Genomic DNA, 18360 nt, shown 5'->3' with positions numbered 1-18360 from the left:
GTTACCTTTAGTCGCGGGTCGCCTCCCCAACCGCGACGACTAAAGGGGGGGCGCGGGAACGCAAAAAACCCGCCAAAAACCCTTTAGTCGCGGTTGGGCAGGCGACCCGCGACTAAAGGATGCCTTTAGTCGCGGGTCGCGTCGCCAACCGCGACTAAAGGTGGGGGGGCTATAAATACAAGGCTCCGATTCTCGTCTTCTCCGATTCCGATTCTCGCCTCGTCTCTGCCGCGCCCTCGACGCCGCCCGCCGTCGCCCTCGCCCTCGACGCCGCCCGCCGTCGCCCTCGCCCTCGACGCCGCCCGCCGTCGCCCTCGCCCATCGCGCGCGCGCCGCCGGCCGGCCTCGGTACTGCCGCCTCGCTCGCCCGCCCTCAACGCCACCGACCGGCCTCCCTCGCCGCCCCCAGCATGTTCATCAATTTTTGGAAAAAGTTCACAAATTTTGGAAAAGTTCACAGAATGAAAAGGTTCACAAATTTGAAGAAATATAACGATTTTGGAAAAAGGTTCATCAATTTTGAAAAAAAGTTACCAAATTATAAAAAGTTCATCAATTTTTTAAAAAGTTCACAGAATGAAAAACAATTCTTCAATTTTTAAAAATGGTTCAGGAATTACAAAAAAAGTTCTTCAATTTTAAAAATGTTCACAAATTTGAAAAGTTGATCAGCCATGAAAAAAGATCATAAATTTTGGAAATAAAAGTTCATCAAGTTTGACATAAATTTGATTTTCTTTCGAAATGTACATCGATTTTTTAAAAAAAGTTCAGGATTTTGAAAAAAAGTTCACGTGTTTTGGAAAAAGAAGTGTCTGGAATCGGAAAAAGTTCACAGCTTGAAATAGTTTGTCAATTTAAGGGAAGTTCAAAAAATTTAGAATTTTATAAGAAAATTTGACGAAATTTGAAAGAGAAATAAAATCAAAAAATACATATAAAGTGAAAAAACAAAAAACAACAGAAAACCGGCCAAAGAAAAACAAAAAAATAAAATGGAGGGGGCGGCGAGGGGGCGGCGAGGGGGGCGGCGATGCGCGCGGTGTTTTTTTGGGATCGAGAGGGGGCGGCGAGGGTTATACATGTGTGTTGTCCTCGCCTCCCTCTCCGTGACGCCGTCGTCTGCCGCCCCGTCTCGCGCTCTACCGCGACACCCTCTCCCACCCCTTCCTCGCCCCCTCCTTTTGCCACCGCCCTTTCGCCACCGCCACCGCCACCGCCCCCCTTCTTCACTTAATTAATTTGTTTTTACTACATGTTTTCAGGACTGACATAATGGCGGACGATAGAGCTGACCCGATTATGGACAACTATGATCCGGACGGTGAAGCACATATGTTCGGCATCATAAACGGCGATATTCTATATGTGCCGACCGGAGAAGAAGAAGATGATATCTCTTCTTATCTGAACCTTGACGGTGAAGATGAAGGGCGCCGTCAGCAAGATGATGCCGAACAAACGTCGATAAACGACGATCTTCAAATGGAAGTAGCAACCACCTCCGGCGCTGAGGTATATATATACATTAAGCCTCTGGTGATACAAACTAACTGATTTGAATAAATATGTGTGTACTAACGCGCGCGACTCTTTCTTATTTTAGCCCTCGGCCGGATCGTCGAAACAATCGAGTACGTCATCAAAGCGTGGCGCAACCAAGACGATGAAACAAGGAGAAACATGCACCATCGAGGTTGTCGACAGTGCAACCGGCAGGCCGCTGGAGCCCCGCAAGAACGCCACCAAGTTTGTCAGCCAATGCGGAGCCATTGTTAGAGACAACGTCTCGATCACCGTCCAGGAGTGGAATGAGCCAAAGAAGGCACGAATTGATGGTTTCACTTTTGTCGATAAGAGAACAAAAAAAGATTGCTTCAAGAAGCTTATGGAACATTTCGTTCTACCTCCGGAATACAACAAATTCGATGAGGAGGGTAACAAGATTGAGGAAAACAAGGAGAGGAGGAGGCTAGTCAAACAGTTCGCTCTTCATAAGATGGCCGACGCATTCCGGAAATTCAAGCAAAATCTAGCCCATGACTTTGTCAAGCAGAACAAGACTCCGGATTTCAAAGGACAATATGAGAAACTGAAACATGATTGGCAAAAGAGAGCCCGAGCCCAAGCCAGTATTTTCTGATGAGCAAAAGAAGTGGGCTAAGTCATTTTTTAGCACACCGTCCCAAGCCGCGAAGAATCTGCCTAACGACTATGCACGTGAACTTCGCAGGCAGGCACTCATGTTCAAGGAGAACAAAGAGCGGGAGAAGGCCGAAAGTAAAAAAAGCGGGAAACAAGTTGCCCAGCTCGGGGAACAAAGTAAACAATCGATTGCCCCGCTTATAGTGGAAGCCTTCTGTCCGGATGCCCCCGAGATCATACAAGCTGCGGCAGCACAGGGATTGACTGTAACGAGTGCCAGAGAACAAGCGGCCAACTTAGGTATTACTCTTCGTGAACTGTTAGGCCTTGATGAGGCGCCAGTGAAGGAGGTAGTAATTACATATGTCAAGAATGGGCCTCTCGTCGAGCCTGCGCAGGAAAAGGATCTACCTCCACAAATGAAAGGTCTGCTGAATTGGTACAAGGGTTACATAAAAAATAAAAACGCCAAAGAATATATTTATGCGGAAGTTAGACATGAGCATCACTTCAAACATTACTATGTACAAATTGCACTGAGTGAATTGTTCCAGCTTTTCAATCTGCGCGAGCTCGACAAATCTATCATCAGTTGCTACGTTCTGTAAGTGATTTATTAATTTCTACCCCATCTCGTTCATATTGCCTGCACTATATATATGTCCTAACTATATTGTTGTGTCCGCTATTATACATGCAGAATGAAGATTAAGGAATGCAGAGTAAGGAACATCCATGATGTTGGGTTCATTGACCCACACATCGTTAATGGACATGTGTTGGAGCGTCACCCCGCCGACGTGGAGGCAGACCTGTGGCAGTTTCTTACAAAGCAGGAACTCAAAAGTGATATTCTATTTCCTTACCATTTTGGGTGAGTGTTTCTGTCTTGAGCACATTCTCTTTTGTTTACTCCATGCATGGTATGTGGCCGGCTAATCGATGAGTTATGCATGACGTACTGTGCATGTATCGTGTCCGCAGGTTCCACTGGATTCTGCTAGTAATTAAAGTTGACACCTCAGAATGTCTCGTCCACGACTCTCTGAATAAGGATCCAAAGCTTTGGGTCGACATGAGAAGAATGTTGCAGAAGTAATTATTTTCATTCATTTGCGCTCTATATCGATCGGCCTATTTCGTTCATTTCCTAATATCAAGTAACTAATAACTCTCTTGTTCATTTAATTTTCTTTGCCTCGTAGGGTTTGGAGACGGTTCGTAGATACAAAGGTCGGTGAATTCAAAAAAGAGCTAGAATTCAAAAGGGCAAAGGCTAAGAATGGTGAGGATATTCAGCCAGCGGGGACCAATCTATGTGCATACTATGTCTGTGAGATGATCCGGAGATACACCTCTGAGCGGGTTCCGAGTGATACCAATGCTCAGAGGAATAACCTCCGGATGATGCTTAGTCCAGAAGCTCGCTTCCGACCACTTCAAGAGGAACTAGCTGGATGGTTCAGGAGGGAGGTCCTCCATCCTAAAGGAGAACACCATTACGAGGACGTAGAACTTTATATGCATTAAATTATGTATGGAAACTTGTTCAAAATTGCCGATGATATTGAATATATATTGTATATTCCTCTTGAATTCTTTTTGGTTCTAATTTCAAATTTGTTTGAAATTGTACATTCATATGCATGTATGTAGTACCGTAGAATATGTGAAACTCCTTCAAAATTAAAATAAAGCACAAAAGAAATAAAACAATACAAATTAAACAGAAAACAGGTTTAAGGGGGGGGGCTAAAACCCTAAACCTGCGGCGGTCTTTAGTCGCGGTTGGCCAGAAGAACCGCGACTAAAGGTCCTCCGCCCCGACGGCCACCTGGCGCCCACGTGGACGGGCCTTTAGTCGCGGTTCTTAAGCAACCGCGACTAAAGGGTGGGGCCTTTAGTCGCGCCCGTTCGGTCGCGGTTGCGCAACCGCGACTAATGGCAGTTGCGAACCGCGACCAAAGGCCCTTTTTCCACCAGTGCTACTTTCTGTTATGTCCAGTGTTTTCTAGCCATATTTTATAGAACTGTTGATTTCCTTGGATTCACAACGGGATATAATGGTGATCAAAATGTTGATACGTTAGGATTAGTTTCCTAGTGCAAATGCACTAAGGAAAATCTATATTCAGTTGGTAGGTGCTAGTACTTAAACTGCATTTAAAATTTAAGCTTAGTGTTATCTATCTAGTCTAATTTATACACTGCATTCCTAAGCTGAAATATTTTTTGTAACTGAAATATATAGTTTGAGTTTCATTCAATTATTTGTAACTTTTTAACTAAATATCATTTTGTAACTGAAATATATGTGTACTTATAGTGCATATTCGCATTGTATCAGAATCTTAGTCCATGTGTCTCCTGTATCATCTGAGATTATGCTTCCTCTCCATTTATTGATAAAATCTATATGCCTTGCTGATGCTCATTTCCATCGCTGCAGGATAATGAGATGTTGAAGCGGCATAGTGAATCTAAGAGACTGCAGTGCAATTGCACCGTTCCATTGAATATTACTCAGGAATAAGGACATTCCAATGGCAGATTAGCTCTATTTTTCCTTTTCATTTTTCTTACTATTGGAGTGAGGACATGTAGAATGAGAAACTGTGTGGTAGCAGATATGGCAACTGTGTGATAGTAGAATCTTGAATAAGGAATATGGCAACTGTGTGATAGTGACATTTTTCCATCACTATTGTTTCTTGGAATTGTATGCATAAAACGGAATTGGTTGATTTTATTTTTTTTAAATCCGAAATAGTTAGTAGTAGCGTGGGAACAAATTGAGCGCTACTAGTACTTAGGATACTAGTAGCGCTGGTATTATAAGCACGCTGCTACTACTACGTTAGTAGTAGCGTGGTTCTATAATAGCAATAGCGCGGGTGTCACACACGCTACTGCTAACAAAGTTAGTAGTAGCACGGGTCTACCCTAAACCTCTACCCGCGCTACTACAAACTATTAGCTGTAGCGCGATACTAGTAGCGCGGGTACCCACGCTGTTAGTAGCCATTTTACCCGCGCTGCTAGTAGCCTTTTTCATAGTAGTGCATGACGATCAAGGCCAGGCGGGCGCCGGCCTGCGCAGGGTCCTTGTTTCCCCTTTGGTGCAAAGTACAGGCCAAGATATCAGGCAAAGGTTATCAATCCGGTGCAACGATACCAAGACCAGCCAGACGGCCGGACGGAGGTCACCGTGGAGCCCAAGACGGCATCATCACCAGTGCTTTTGGCAGCCGAAAACCACCTTTGGTCAGGATAACTTGTACTAGATGTTCCCCTTCAAAATGGCCAATTGTTGGCGCCCTTCCCGCTCAATTATTCAGGGAGAGGCTCAGGGCCTCTATAAATAGAGCTAGCCTCCACAAAGAAGGGGAGAGGAGAAAACCCAGTAGAGACTAAGTAGAACACACCGCACCAGCTCAAGAACACCCCTCGCGAGGCTGTTCTTCCCTTGTACTGTTCATCATCAGCCCCAGAGGCAATCCACCACACCACACACTGGAGTAGGGTATTACACCACAACGATGGCCCGAACCAGTATAAACCTCGTGCCTCCTGTGTTGTTCATCATTTTCATCTTAGTTCGCACGAGAGAATCGGACGTAGATCGGTAGGGGAGAGATCTCCGCGCGCACCCCAGTGTTCGAACCTCAAGGGTCTGCCGGAACCCGAAATCCGACAGCTACTTCTCCATCCTTCCCAAATTATGTCACGTTATTTGCATGTTGTCTATCTTTTAACACTTTGAGCACTAATATGCACACATATATAAAGATTGAACACATAATAATGATGTCACATTATTTATCTTGCAAAATACCTTTTATTTCATGCAAATTTTCACTATTTTGAAACTCGTGTGTTGAAAACTATCGGAAGTAAAAAATCTACATATATTTTGAAACATAGAATGATCGCCTGTTTGCCCGACCATTGGGTTAGTCATGCCAAAAGCGGTTTTCCATGTGCCAACCCTTATTTTGTTAATTTTTTTATTTGTGACAAAGTTTTTTTCCTTATTTGCCATTGTTCCATTACGATTGTGAAAAGAACCCCAAATTAGAAGTTTCTTTGCTATCATGAAAAAAGTGCATTGGGATTTCATTTTGTATAAAACCACTCTATCAAGTGCAAAATGACAAATTTACCTCTAATGCATATGCAGAGCAAATTGCAATACAGCCCCCCCACCCCCACGCGCATACATGTTGTACAAGTCATTTACAAAATTAACCAGAGTAAATAAAAGAGCACCACATTTGGGGCAAAACTTTAAGAAAAATGGCACTACTGTGACGTCTAAAAAGTCTACTTATTTTGAGGCATGTAGGTTACAAACACCGACTGTTGTTAGCATTTTGATAGGAGATGTAAGATGTAACAAAAGGAGACCACACGTGAGGACCAACATAACCTGCCACCGTGAAAAAAAATATGATGAGGTTTACATGGGTCCCACCTTTCAAGTCTCAATGCCAACACCAACACGTACCTTGGCCCTAGACGGGAGGGTGAGGCAGTGACTGAAGGAGGACGCTGGATAGAGATGAAGAAGAAGGCGACCTGCCTTGTGGGCCCGTATCCACTGCATCATACTTTTCCACTGAGGCACGCCATGTCCACTGACAGAGCCTCACGGAGGCCAAATGGGGTTGCGACCCCCCTTCCAAAAGTTTTATTTTATTTTACTCCACTAAGCATTGGTCTCAACATCTCACACTCATCCATGCGTTCCTCAAATCATCTGAAACAGTGTGTCTCTCCGTGACTCACCTCCATGGCTAGTGAAATTCTAGGTCTTCCTCCCAAGTCTCAATCCTCAATCTTTTTTTCCCTTCTCGTCTACTCCATCGATTCTTTCATTTCCAACCTTCGCCGTGCCGCCTGCTTGCTGCTGCACCAACAATGGCTACTTCTACATGCCACCGCGTCTGATTCCCTTCTCTTTATCTGGTGCTGCCACCGTGTGTTGCTTGTCACCGATCATCATCGGCGGCCTGATGTCATCGCAGTTGCGGGCATGCACGGCCCAATGCGACGGCTATCGATGAGCTGAACAATGAAGTGCTTTTGAGGACTAAAGAAGCAAAGCAAGTTATTTTTCAAATGTTCTTAAAGAAAATTGTTTCAGAGATGTTCAGATCATGTTCAAAGACTTGAATCAGATGTTCACTCAGTCAGTCATGTTCTGATTGCGTCGATTAACGAAATTTGATTTGGAAAAGCACTAACGCTATTTGGATTTTCGTTTCAAGTACAGACCATGCAGTCCTTTTTCCAAAAAAAAAAAGAAGGAAGCAGCTATTGATTGTGTATTCATGCATATTTACTTAAATACTCCCTCCGTAAACTAATATAAAAGCATTTAGATCACTATTTTAGTTATCTAAACACTCTTATATTAGTTTACGGAGGGAGTATAGAAGTTAAATGATGTAGGATGAATTTGCTAGACCCCCATGTTTTGAGGGTCCTTTTTGCAAGATCCCCTTTTCAATCTCCATCCCGAGCGAGAGCCACAGCCGCGAGAAGAGCAGAGCAGAGCGCAAAGAGGTCCCTCCTCCCCTCACCGTCTCCGGCGATGCTGCTCCGCCTCCGCCCGCCGGCCGCCGCCGCCGCGGGCCTCTCGTCGTTCCTCCCCTCCGCCCCCTTCACCCGCCCCCTCCCCTCGCTGTCCTGGCGCCCGCGCCCGCGCCGCCCCCGCCTCTCCACCGCCGCCGCCGCCTCCACCTCCCCCACAGGAGGAGGAAGGGTGGAGTCGCTGCGGGAGCGGTACGACGTCATAGTGGTCGGAGGGGGGCACGCCGGCTGCGAGGCCGCGCTCGCGTCCGCCCGCCTCGGCGCCCGCACCCTCCTCCTCACCCTCAACATCGACCGGATCGCCTGGCAGGTCTCAGCCGAGCTCTGTTACGGTTTTCAGTTTAGGTTTCTGCAGTAGTGTAGTGGCATATCATTTTGATTGGCAAATTTGCAACTGAGTTCATGCGCTAAATGGATGGATGCGAGCAAGCCAGGAGTAATGTTCACTGGGTTACCATACGTCACAGTGCAGTAATCTCAGCATAGTATGCTAATGGCCGGTGCCAAAACTGAGATGCATTGGTGGCAGCCCTAAGAGCAACACGAGAAAGCATTGGTGTCAGCTGACACCGATGCCTCCGTCCCTGCGTCGAATCCTTGCCATGTATTTGAAGTCTGTAATCAAGTTCTGTACACCCAGAATCGAGCCATTAAACCATGTGCTGCAAGAGTTGAATAATGTGCGATACTGTGATATGTTAGTGTATATCAGTTTTGTGATGTTGCAGGGACTCAAAGCGCAGCTGTGATGACTCGTTTTTTCCCCCTCTCTTTGCTATGTTATATACAGCCTTGTAATCCCGCCGTGGGTGGCCCTGCAAAGTCTCAACTTGTCCATGAGGTAGATGCCCTTGGCGGTGATATTGGAAAGATTGCAGATAGGTAGGAAGTTAAATCTGCTCTTGTTTATACAGACGAACCATTTCGTGTCTTTTGTGCTTGTGGATGGGGTGTTGGTCTGAGAGAGACTTTCAGTGCTACCAAATCAACAAAGATCTTTTGGTATGTACTCATTACCTCTTCTTCTGATAGGTGCTATCTGCAAAAGCGTGTGCTCAACAGCTCAAAAGGTCCTGCTGTCCGTGCACTGCGTGCTCAGACCGATAAGAGGGAGTATGCAATGGAGATGAGGAAAGTTGTAGAAAGGTCAGTATATACAAAAAAAACCTCGTGTATCATAACTTATAACTTGCACACTTAGTCAAAAATTTGTTTGACAAAAGTGGTTAGTGCTAAAGATCGATGTTCATTTTGGTGGCCTCTCATCTAAATCACGTATTTCATATATTCTTAGGTGGCCCTGACAGAATCACGATGTCACTATTATTTATGCTACAAAACATAGCGACCTCACTAATTTGGCATGTCATAGTGTTACTCCTGACCAAAGACTCTGTAGGTAGTACTATTTGACTAGATGAATATTTTTTCCTGCATATTGACTCACAGATTCGTAAAGGTGAATGCAGATTTTTATCCGTAACAACTGGAAAAAAAAACAATGTGAAGGCTATTATGACATCTAATCTATATATTTGTTGTTGTTGCCGGCATATTTATTAGTCTGGTATCTTTCATGCTACTTACTTATTACTGCACATGCTATTTTCAGCACACAAAATCTTTTCATTAGAGAGGCAATGGCTACAGAAGTTATGTTAGGCAAGAATGATAGTGTTGAGGGTGTTCGCACTTTCTTCGGCATGGATTTTTACGCACCTTCTGTTGTACTTACCACCGGGACATTTATGAGTGGTAAGATTTGGGTTGGTAGGACATCAATGCCTGCAGGGCGAGCTGGAGAGTCAGCTTCTCAGGGACTTACTGAAAACTTGCAGCATCTGGGTTTTGAAACTGACCGTTTAAAAACTGGCACGCCACCACGAATTGATCGCAGAACAGTTGACTTTTCTAGATTGGAAGCCCAGCATGGTGATGAAGAGGTGTGTAGAACATATGATATTTTTTTTCTTGTGATTATATTTTCTTGGTTATCTGCATTGGGATATGCTGGGGTGGGGGGTCATTTCCCACTTTGGCTTGTATTGTTAGGGAAAACAACAGTATAAGTATGTCAAATTAAATAGTGCACCTTTGTACTAAGTTAATAAGCTTCTGAGATGGCTTGGTTAGTCTATATATGTTGAATGAAGTGTGGCTTAAGCTTAAGCTTGAGGTTCAAGCTGATGGTGCCTCTTGAAACAGGTAGGCTGGTTCAGTTTTGATCCTGAGTTTCACGTTGAGAGGGAACAAATGTGCTGCTATTTAACGCGAACTACAAAAGAGACACACCAGATTGTTACAGACAACTTGGATGAAACACCAACATATGGTGGCTGGGTTGAAGCAAAGGGACCAAGGTACTGCCCAGCAATTGAAGACAAGGTATTATATCATGGACATTTTTGGTCTGTGATTTCGTTTGACAAAAGATTGTGTTTTGACCTATTATGTGTAATCGACCTAAACTTGAAAAGATCATGGAAAGAAAAATTCGTTTCCCTATATAGACTAACTTTTTTGCCGATCACAGTCCGAAACATAACCGTATATTTGTTTGTTGCAGATTGTAAGGTTCAAAGATAAAGAATCTCATCAGGTGTTTCTTGAACCGGAGGGTAGAGATGTCCCTGAGCTATATCTGCAGGTCTCTCTTTGCCCCTCAATTTTGCATATTTTTCCTTTTCCACCAATTGTTTTCAGTCTGAGATTTGGTAGCACTTGTTCTTATCTATGTACTTTTTGTGTAAAAACGATATTTTCTGCATCATTGTGTTACTCAAAATCTACAACTTAGACCATTTGTACACCTCATACAGGGCTTTTCCACTGGTCTTCCTGAGAGATTGCAATTACCACTTGTGAGAACACTACCAGGACTGGAGAACTGTGTGATGCTAAGGCCAGCTTATGCTGTTGAATATGATTACTTGCCTGCTTATCAGTGCTCAAGATCGCTTATGACAAAAAGGTTTGAGGGCTTATTCTTCTCTGGTCAGATTAATGGAACAACAGGATATGAAGAAGCTGCAGCTCAGGTGTGTTCATTGCCTCTGATATGTCCATTTCAGGACATATGGTTAATTGAACCTGATTTCTGGATCCTAATCTTGCTCACTTTTATTACAGGGTATAGTTTCAGGAATCAATGCAGCTAGACATTCTGATGGAAAGCCACTAATCGTTCTTGAGAGGGAAAGCAGTTACATTGGGACTCTGATTGATGATCTTGTTACAAAAGATCTTAGGGAGCCTTATCGCATGTTAACAAGGTATGGGTTATCAATAGAACAGCTCTTGGTATTAATGCTTAAATGGTCTGATGGAAAAAGCATAATTGCAGGCTCATATATATTAAGACAAAGCAATGTGACATAGTATTTGTATTTAACAGTGAATATTAGAATCTGTATAATTCTACAAGGCTGCATGCCAACTTTTAGGGTTTGCCACTCAATTTGTTGGCATTCATGGATTTGCAAACTGATGTCTCACGAACACGTGGGTCCAGGGGCCACATGTCAATGAGATATGAAGTAGCAAATCCTTGTGTGCCAAGGACAAGGAATGTAGTGGCAAGTTTCGTTCACCATAGAGTAACAATCATGATTCTCACCAAGGACTGCATCAGAAAGGGCTAGTTAAATGCAGAGCATAAGATTAGACAAATGTTACAAAACTATGCTCGAACGATGTTATCGATTTTCGCGAAACTCGGCACGAGCACTGCTCATTCATTATGGACAAAAATTACAGCCATAATTACAAATCACTTGTTTTTTGAAGGAACAAGCCAGAACTTTACTGACAGCATGCTGTGATGTTTTATGTTGTCTAATATTGTCCATTAGAAGGAATCAATGAACTTACCATTTTATTAATCTAATGACTTTGAATCACAGTTTGACTGATAATTTTTGTTGTTGGCACTTGTGTACATTCAGTCGTTCAGAGCACCGTCTACTATTTCGATCCGATAATGCTGATAGTCGGTTGACCCCTTTCGGGAGAGAGATTGGTTTAATAGATGATAGACGCTGGGAGCTTTATAAGTCAAAGCAAGCCCGCATTAAAGAAGAAAAGGAACGATTGAAGCATACAAGAGTATCGGGTAAGCTTTATATACTTTCGAAGCTGCATTGCCACATATTTTATGCGAAGTTCAGAAATATTATATTATTATTGTTAAGATCTGTTCTCTTTGTGTATTTACAAGCATGGTTTCTGGTTCTATAATCAAGTATTCCATTTGCAGGAGTTGAATTTTCTGCCGAAGTTACTGCAGTATCAAACCAACCTGTAAAGGAGTCATCGACACTTGAAGCCATACTGAAAAAGCCACATGTACAGTATAAACTTCTGGACAAGCACGGATATGGAAATGAGCATTTATCTCCAATTGAGAAAGACTGCGTGGAGATTGATATCAAGTACGAAGGTTTCATAGCACGACAGCAGAGTCAGTTACAACAGGTAATTTGCTTATGGTCATGTCATTTTGTTCTGAATTAAATATGCATGGGGGCTTCTTTCAAGTGCAAGAGAAATGGTAAATACATGTTTAAGAAGCCTGGCAGTGATGCATATTGCACTTGTTGTGCAAGTATCTGTCGTTCTATGCATGTTCTTTTTCTCTGTCCAGGAACTTGTTTTAGCTCTTTTGTAGCTGTAGCTGATTCTGTACCTTTCTCCACTGTAATAAAGAATGTCGGGGTTTTAAGTTTTTTATTCTTGCTTTTTTTAAGAAAAAGACCAACTAACTCCATTGGCTTTGATAGGTTCAGTTATTTAATCCGTCTTGTTTGCTACTTGAAAAACCTGCCGACCCCTAATAATCGTTTCCCTCTTCAGATTATAAACCAGGAACACAGGAAACTTCCTGAAGACTTGGATTACCACTCGATGCTAAATCTATCCCTTGAAGCTCGAGAGAAACTTTCCAAGGTATGAGAAGCATCTGCTTGTACAGTATATTTGCTCTTTCTGGAATAGCATTTAGAATATGTTCAAGAGCCTTACATAGGAAAACCTGCCAATAATAACCCAGGGGCATGCACTACTCAGTCCTTAATTTAGCAACACGCATGTTGTGTGCACTTCAGTCTTTTGTGATAAAATCGATGGTGTGGGAATCATAAGGTGCCTTCCTTTTTTGCCCAACATTTCCTCGAGATTTCAGCGCTACAAATTTGATCTGCGTGACCACATCCTGTCTGAACTTCCTGTCATGCACACACACACACACTGAACCAAGTGGTTAAAACCTGTCAACTGCAGTGCTGTACTATTATAAGCAGGGCACGCCAGTTTTACGATTGCGTCCGATACAACTCATTTTTCGATGATGCATCTGCAGGTAAGGCCACAAACGTTAGGCCAGGCTGGCAGGATCGGTGGCGTGAGCCCAGCTGACATGACGGTTCTCCTCATCTCGATGGAAAGCACCCGCCGCGCGGCGGAGTACAAGCGACAGCAAGAAATGATGAGGTCCGTCGCCGCGGCCAGGGCCAATGCCAAAGCCAAGGCGGATGATTCTTCAGACGAGGTGGTTCATGCCAGCACCGCGTAACTGCACACACCCCTGGCTGTGACTGCTACAGGTAACCGAACAGCGACCCTCACAATAGAAGTTGCGGTTCGCGAAATAGAATCTCGCGGGGATGTAGCTGGAACGCAGCAGAATTGTTCAGGAGATGCTGAGAATGCATGTGCTATACCTGGACATCTACCTCTTTTCGATGGCCTGACGGAGTGGTTGGTGGTGCTGCCACAGTTCAGTTTCAGGCATGTGGATGACTGAAGCTTATTCGGAATGTTGGGTCCAGTGAGGAGACCATAGAGGGTCCGTTGCGCCCTTGCGCTTAGGGGTCAGTATAGGCACGAATGTAAAGAAAAGGCGACGACGATGAACCGATGCTCGCTGTTTTTTGTGTACATATACACATTTGTGTTTTTCAGATCCTGGAATGATGCAATGAAGCCATGCCGTTTATGTTTCAAGGGAGCTGTCATTAGAATTCACGGTTAGAAAAACATAATGCGAAGTAGCGCAATCTTAGTCACACAATGTGAACTGTTAACTCTCTCAAAACACATTGCTGAAATGAAGGTCGATTAGTAAGTTGATGAAGTATCATGTAACGATGTACATGTATTAATTGGAGCATCACTGAAACATTTGCAGCTCCCCTCTACTGAGCAATGGGTAAGTCAGGCACCATCAGTAAAAACCTCTGCAAAACACCAGCATTCTATCTAATCTACTCCCTCCGTCCGAAAATACTTGTCATCAAAATGGATAAAAAGAGATGTATCTAAAACTAAAATACGTCTAGATATATTCCCTTTTATCCATTTTGATGACAAGTATTTCCGGACAGAGGGAGTACCACCATAATCGTTCGTAGGAACTAAGGCCTAAACCCCAGAATGGACCAATGATCTATGTACACACAAAAATCTCCAGCACTACCCCCTCCTCTACCACCTCGAGTCACAAAACCCTCTGCAAAAACATGCCATCAGCCAAGATGTGGCCGACGACGAACCTCAGATTCAGATCCATCATCTGTAGGCGGCCCGCGAGCTCCAGCGCCATTGGTCCTGATGCGCGCGTAGACCTGCAGGTTGCCATGGAAGAAGCCGACGATCTGCTCCAGCGCGGGGACGAAGCCGACCGGCAGAGTGGCCGAGGCCGCAAAATGGACATGCCTCACCACCTCGTCGTGCTTGGCCATCTCGTTGTCCAGTTTCCTCCTCATCTTGTGCAGATCAACGGTGTGATCACCACTGTTCTCCGGGAGCGCGACCATGTCGGTGCCGGTGCCCGGGCCGAGCTCTCGCTGCAGGGCCTCCCGCCTTTTGTTGTAGTCCCTGGAGGCGTGGTCGACCTTCCTCTTCTGCCGGTCCTCGTCCTCCTGCCTCTTCCTGAGCTCGTGGACTAGCTTGTAGAAGTAGTCGATCGACTTCAGCGCGTCGCTCTTGGGCACCAGATCGATGGCCCGGAACCAGTCGTTCGACACGACGAATATCGGCCGCGCGCCGAGCTTGCCCGGGGAGAAAGGCGGGGCGCCGTCTGGCGCGTCTTGCTCGTCCGGCACCTCGGGGAACCATCTCCTCAGCCATCCATTCAGTGCCTCCACATAAGACCTCTGCGAGCTGGTCCACTTGTTGAAGCAGCGGTACCATTTCGTGAGCTCCCTCTCCAGCTCCAGCGTGGCCAATGTGGCGGCGGCGGACTGGCTCACGGTCCTCGCCTTGAGCAGGTGCAGCCTGCTGTCCCTTATGGCCGACAGCTGCTTCTCATGGCATTCCAGAACTGCCTTCCACATCCTTCGCAATCTGTGATTGATTGAACAAAAAACAAGAGCAGCAATGCGCGTGGTCAGTTTAAAGGTTTTGTTCTGTCAGACAATGAAGTTGTGGAACAACAACTGGAACCAGGAAGAGAGCTTCATCATACCCTTGAATAAGATCAACAAGTTGAGGGTACAGTTCCTCGTCCCGAATCTTCTCGATCTTCGACGAGAAGGCCTTGGCTGTTTTGATGTTGATGGTGATCTTCGACCGCAAGTCCCGCACCGACGATCTGGCTGTCTCTATCGCATCCGGCTCTGCCCCTTGTTCGTCTAGTGACTTCAGCCTGTTGTACTTCTTTTCATACAGAGCCCTCAGCTTCTCTTCATCCTAGAACAATCACCTAACCTTTTTCAACACATATTTGGGCAGTAAATAAAGAGATAATATGAATGGGCACTTGTAGCTTGTTGATGTGGCCTCAAATATGCTTACCTTAACCTCCTGATATAGCTTCTTTTCCCATACACAGAGCTTCTCCAGGGTTGAACAGAGGCTTCCGTTGCGATTTTCTCTACCATTGGCCGATGAAGCTGAAGCGCTCGGCAACCTTGAGCACCTTTCCCGCTTTGGAACGCAGTAAGAAGAGGACGGCACACTAAGCGACATAGGCTCCAACACCCTGGAAGAGAAATCTGCAGAAACAACATAATATGTCAGTCACCTTTCAATGTACTTGCCCATGTAACAAAATTTCAGACATGTGTTGCTCCAATAAAACATTTCCATTACCCACATCTAAGAACTTTAGGCGCCGTCCGGTGAGGCACCTTCCCCACCTCGAGCATCCTGGAGACCTCATCGCCGCAATGCAGCGCCTCCTCGAATCGCTCCTTGACCTCCTCCATCGCCTCCACGACATCTCTCTCCCCATTGTGCAATGGCGAGAAGGACTCGCTGTTCAATGTCATGGCCGACTGCACTGACTTGCCGTGGCTTCCCCCAGCGCCATCTGCACCGACAATCGACACGGCCTCATCAGTCGCAGCACCCTTCTTCTTCCCATTGGAGCTGCCGCCAACAATGTCGCCACCATTCTCACCAAATGGCACATCCGTCTTCTTCTTCTTATCGGAGGAGTTGCCGCCAGCAATGTCACCAAAGTTAGCACCCTTCAAGCTCACTGCATCGGTCCTGCCCCCTTTCTTGCTGTTCGAGCTGGAGCCGGCATTGCTCGGCACCGAATCGTTCCTTGACAGCGGCTTATCCGCCTCGGCATTGGCACCAGATGATCCCTTGCTCTTTGGCTTCACCTCAGAGGACTCGCCCTTGGGCCCGGCATTGGTGGTAGGACCAGGAGCTGGTCTCTTCCCCTTCACACTCTGATCTTCAACCACGGCTGAAGTTGATGGTTTTGCTGGCCCCAGCTCAGCCTCGTCCTCAAGCTCCGGGATCCCCTCCATCCTCCTCAGCTCGGCGTAATTGGCGTAATTGGGGCTGCTGGTGGGCAGATTCCGATTCCCGTCGGCGGCCTCGCCGGGCATGCCGCGCGGGTAGTCCTCCGGGAACTGGTCATAGGGCGTGGGCGTGAAGATGTCTAAGAAGTCCCACGGCGAGGCCTCTGGGGGCGGCGGCGTGGGCGGCGCGCGGCGCGGCCTCGCCTCCTCCGCGACCGGCTCGCCGTAGGGGCCGTACGTGTACGCGGGCCCGTAGCCGTAGCTGGCCGCGCCCTCGGCGTACTCGGCGTAGGGGTCCTCGTAGACCACCGTGGGCACGGTGGCGGAGTTCCTCATGTAGTTGCGGTGCTGCTGCGTCGTCGCCGGGGGCAGCGCGTGCCCGCGGAGACGGGCGCGCCGGGAGTGGTCGAGCGCGTGGAGGTGCTCGTCGTCGTCGGAGTCTGCGGTGTCGTTGTCGTCGGAGAGGGAGTGGGAGAAGGGCGAGACGGTGGAGGAGGAGGAGGCCGGGGACGGCGGGAGGCTCGACGCAGCGGCGGCGGAGGAGGCGGCGACGGCGGGCTGCTGCGGCTTGGGGTCGGGGGACGGCGGGAGGGTGAGCACGGGCGAGGCGGCGGGGTCGGGGGTGGCGGGGAGGAGCGCGGCCGCCGCGAAGCGCCGCAGCGCGCCGCCCACGGCGGCGAGCGAGCGGAAGTAGGCCGCGTGCGCCGCCGCCAGCGCGAAGCGCCTGTCCGCCGCGGCCCGGATCAGCGCCACCCGCTGCCGGCACACCGCCCCGGGGCCCCGCGGCCGCCGCGAGAACGCGGAGGACGAGGAAGCGGCGGCCCCCGTCGTGGCCCGTCGCAGCGTCTCCCTGGCCGCGGCGGCCGCGGTGGCCTTGAAGGCGTCGTGCGAGGGCGCGCAGCCCATGGTGGGGCGGCCACTCGCCGGGCGACGAGGAGGCGAAGGGAGAAGGCACCGAAAACCCTAGCTAGATGCGCAGCGGCGGGGGTGGGAGCCGGACGCGCTTTGTTTTTGTGGGCTCTGGCGGCTCGTCGGCGTCCATTACATATAAGGCGCGGCGCGGGGCGGGTCGGTGGCTCGCGGCCTCCTCCGTGCACTGGGAGGGGAGCGGCTCCGGCGCGGCGTCGGATCGAGCTGCGGCGGCGGAAGGAAGGAAGGAGGCGGCCGGGAAGGGATTTGGGATTTGGGATTGGGAGGGAGGAAAGGATGGAAGGAGGGAGACGAGAAAGGAAGGAGTGGTGGTCGCGTACAATTTTGCCCCTCGGCTTTTCCTTTTCTTCTGCTCCGCCCCCTCTCCTCTCCGCTTGCCTTATTTTTCTAGCGTTTGACCAAACCCGTGTTTTTTTTGCGGAAAAAACTTTCAGTCTATTCATCTTCAATCATGGTAGTACAACAAACACTAAAAATAATAAAAATTACATCCAGAGTGTTGGAAGATGCATTGCTCTTAACTTTCTCCGAGGTTGATGAAAGTTGTCACAGACGTCTTCGTAGTCGACTGAAACATATCCTTCGTGAACGCACATTGGCGAGCACCAATGCCGAGCTCGAAATTGCCATCCTCCTAGGAAATGGCATGTCGCTCTAAACTATCAGCAAAAAAAAAAAACTTTTGAAATGCCACTCTTCAAGCAAACGTCAGCGAGATGAGATTTTTTGTTTTTATGTCGGATGAGCAGGGATTACAACGAAAGTTTCAACCGGATCTACTCAATAATCCAGTGCTTCCCTAGCACCTTGATGGGCTGCATCATTCGCCTCTCTACCCTACATAGCAAAGATGAAATGCTTGAAAGTTTAGGAAATAATCTTTCGTCTCTCCGAAGATTCGGGAGGCCTCTGAGCACTCCTCCTCCATGTTTCATGG

At 47.1% G+C, this 18360-nt stretch overlaps 2 protein-coding genes across 3 annotated transcripts; one reads left to right on the top strand and one right to left on the bottom strand.

Annotated features, from left to right (window-relative positions):
• Positions 1-7726: 7726 nt before the first annotated feature.
• Positions 7727-15831, top strand: LOC119270575 (tRNA uridine 5-carboxymethylaminomethyl modification enzyme MnmG-like). 2 transcript variants are annotated; one of them, XM_037552587.1, is made up of 13 exons: positions 7727-8050; positions 8531-8622; positions 8773-8886; positions 9353-9683; positions 9946-10125; positions 10307-10387; positions 10560-10778; positions 10870-11012; positions 11685-11851; positions 11996-12213; positions 12592-12684; positions 13097-13340; positions 15569-15831. In XM_037552587.1, exons 1-12 carry the CDS (start codon positions 7742-7744, stop codon positions 13307-13309), a joined length of 2160 nt encoding a protein of 719 aa, XP_037408484.1. In that variant the 5' UTR covers positions 7727-7741; the 3' UTR covers positions 13310-13340; positions 15569-15831. The 2 variants fall into 2 exon arrangements, with proteins under 2 accessions (XP_037408484.1, XP_037408483.1); XM_037552586.1 differs by lacking the exon at positions 15569-15831 and having other exon boundaries at positions 13097-13740.
• LOC119273180 (nitrate regulatory gene2 protein-like) lies at positions 13840-17399 on the bottom strand. The gene is made up of 4 exons (XM_037554440.1): positions 15833-17399; positions 15532-15731; positions 15203-15426; positions 13840-15081 (listed from the first exon to the last, which is right to left on the bottom strand). The coding sequence occupies exons 1-4, from the start codon at positions 17397-17399 to the stop codon at positions 14262-14264; spliced, it is 2811 nt and encodes a 936-aa protein (XP_037410337.1). The 3' UTR covers positions 13840-14261.
• Between the last annotated feature and the right edge of the window lie 961 nt (positions 17400-18360).

This window comes from Triticum dicoccoides, chromosome 3A (assembly GCF_002162155.2).
Source record: "Triticum dicoccoides isolate Atlit2015 ecotype Zavitan chromosome 3A, WEW_v2.0, whole genome shotgun sequence".
In the NCBI taxonomy this organism is placed as follows: domain Eukaryota; kingdom Viridiplantae; phylum Streptophyta; class Magnoliopsida; order Poales; family Poaceae; genus Triticum; species Triticum dicoccoides.
This window is presented reverse-complemented; position numbering and strand designations above follow the sequence as displayed.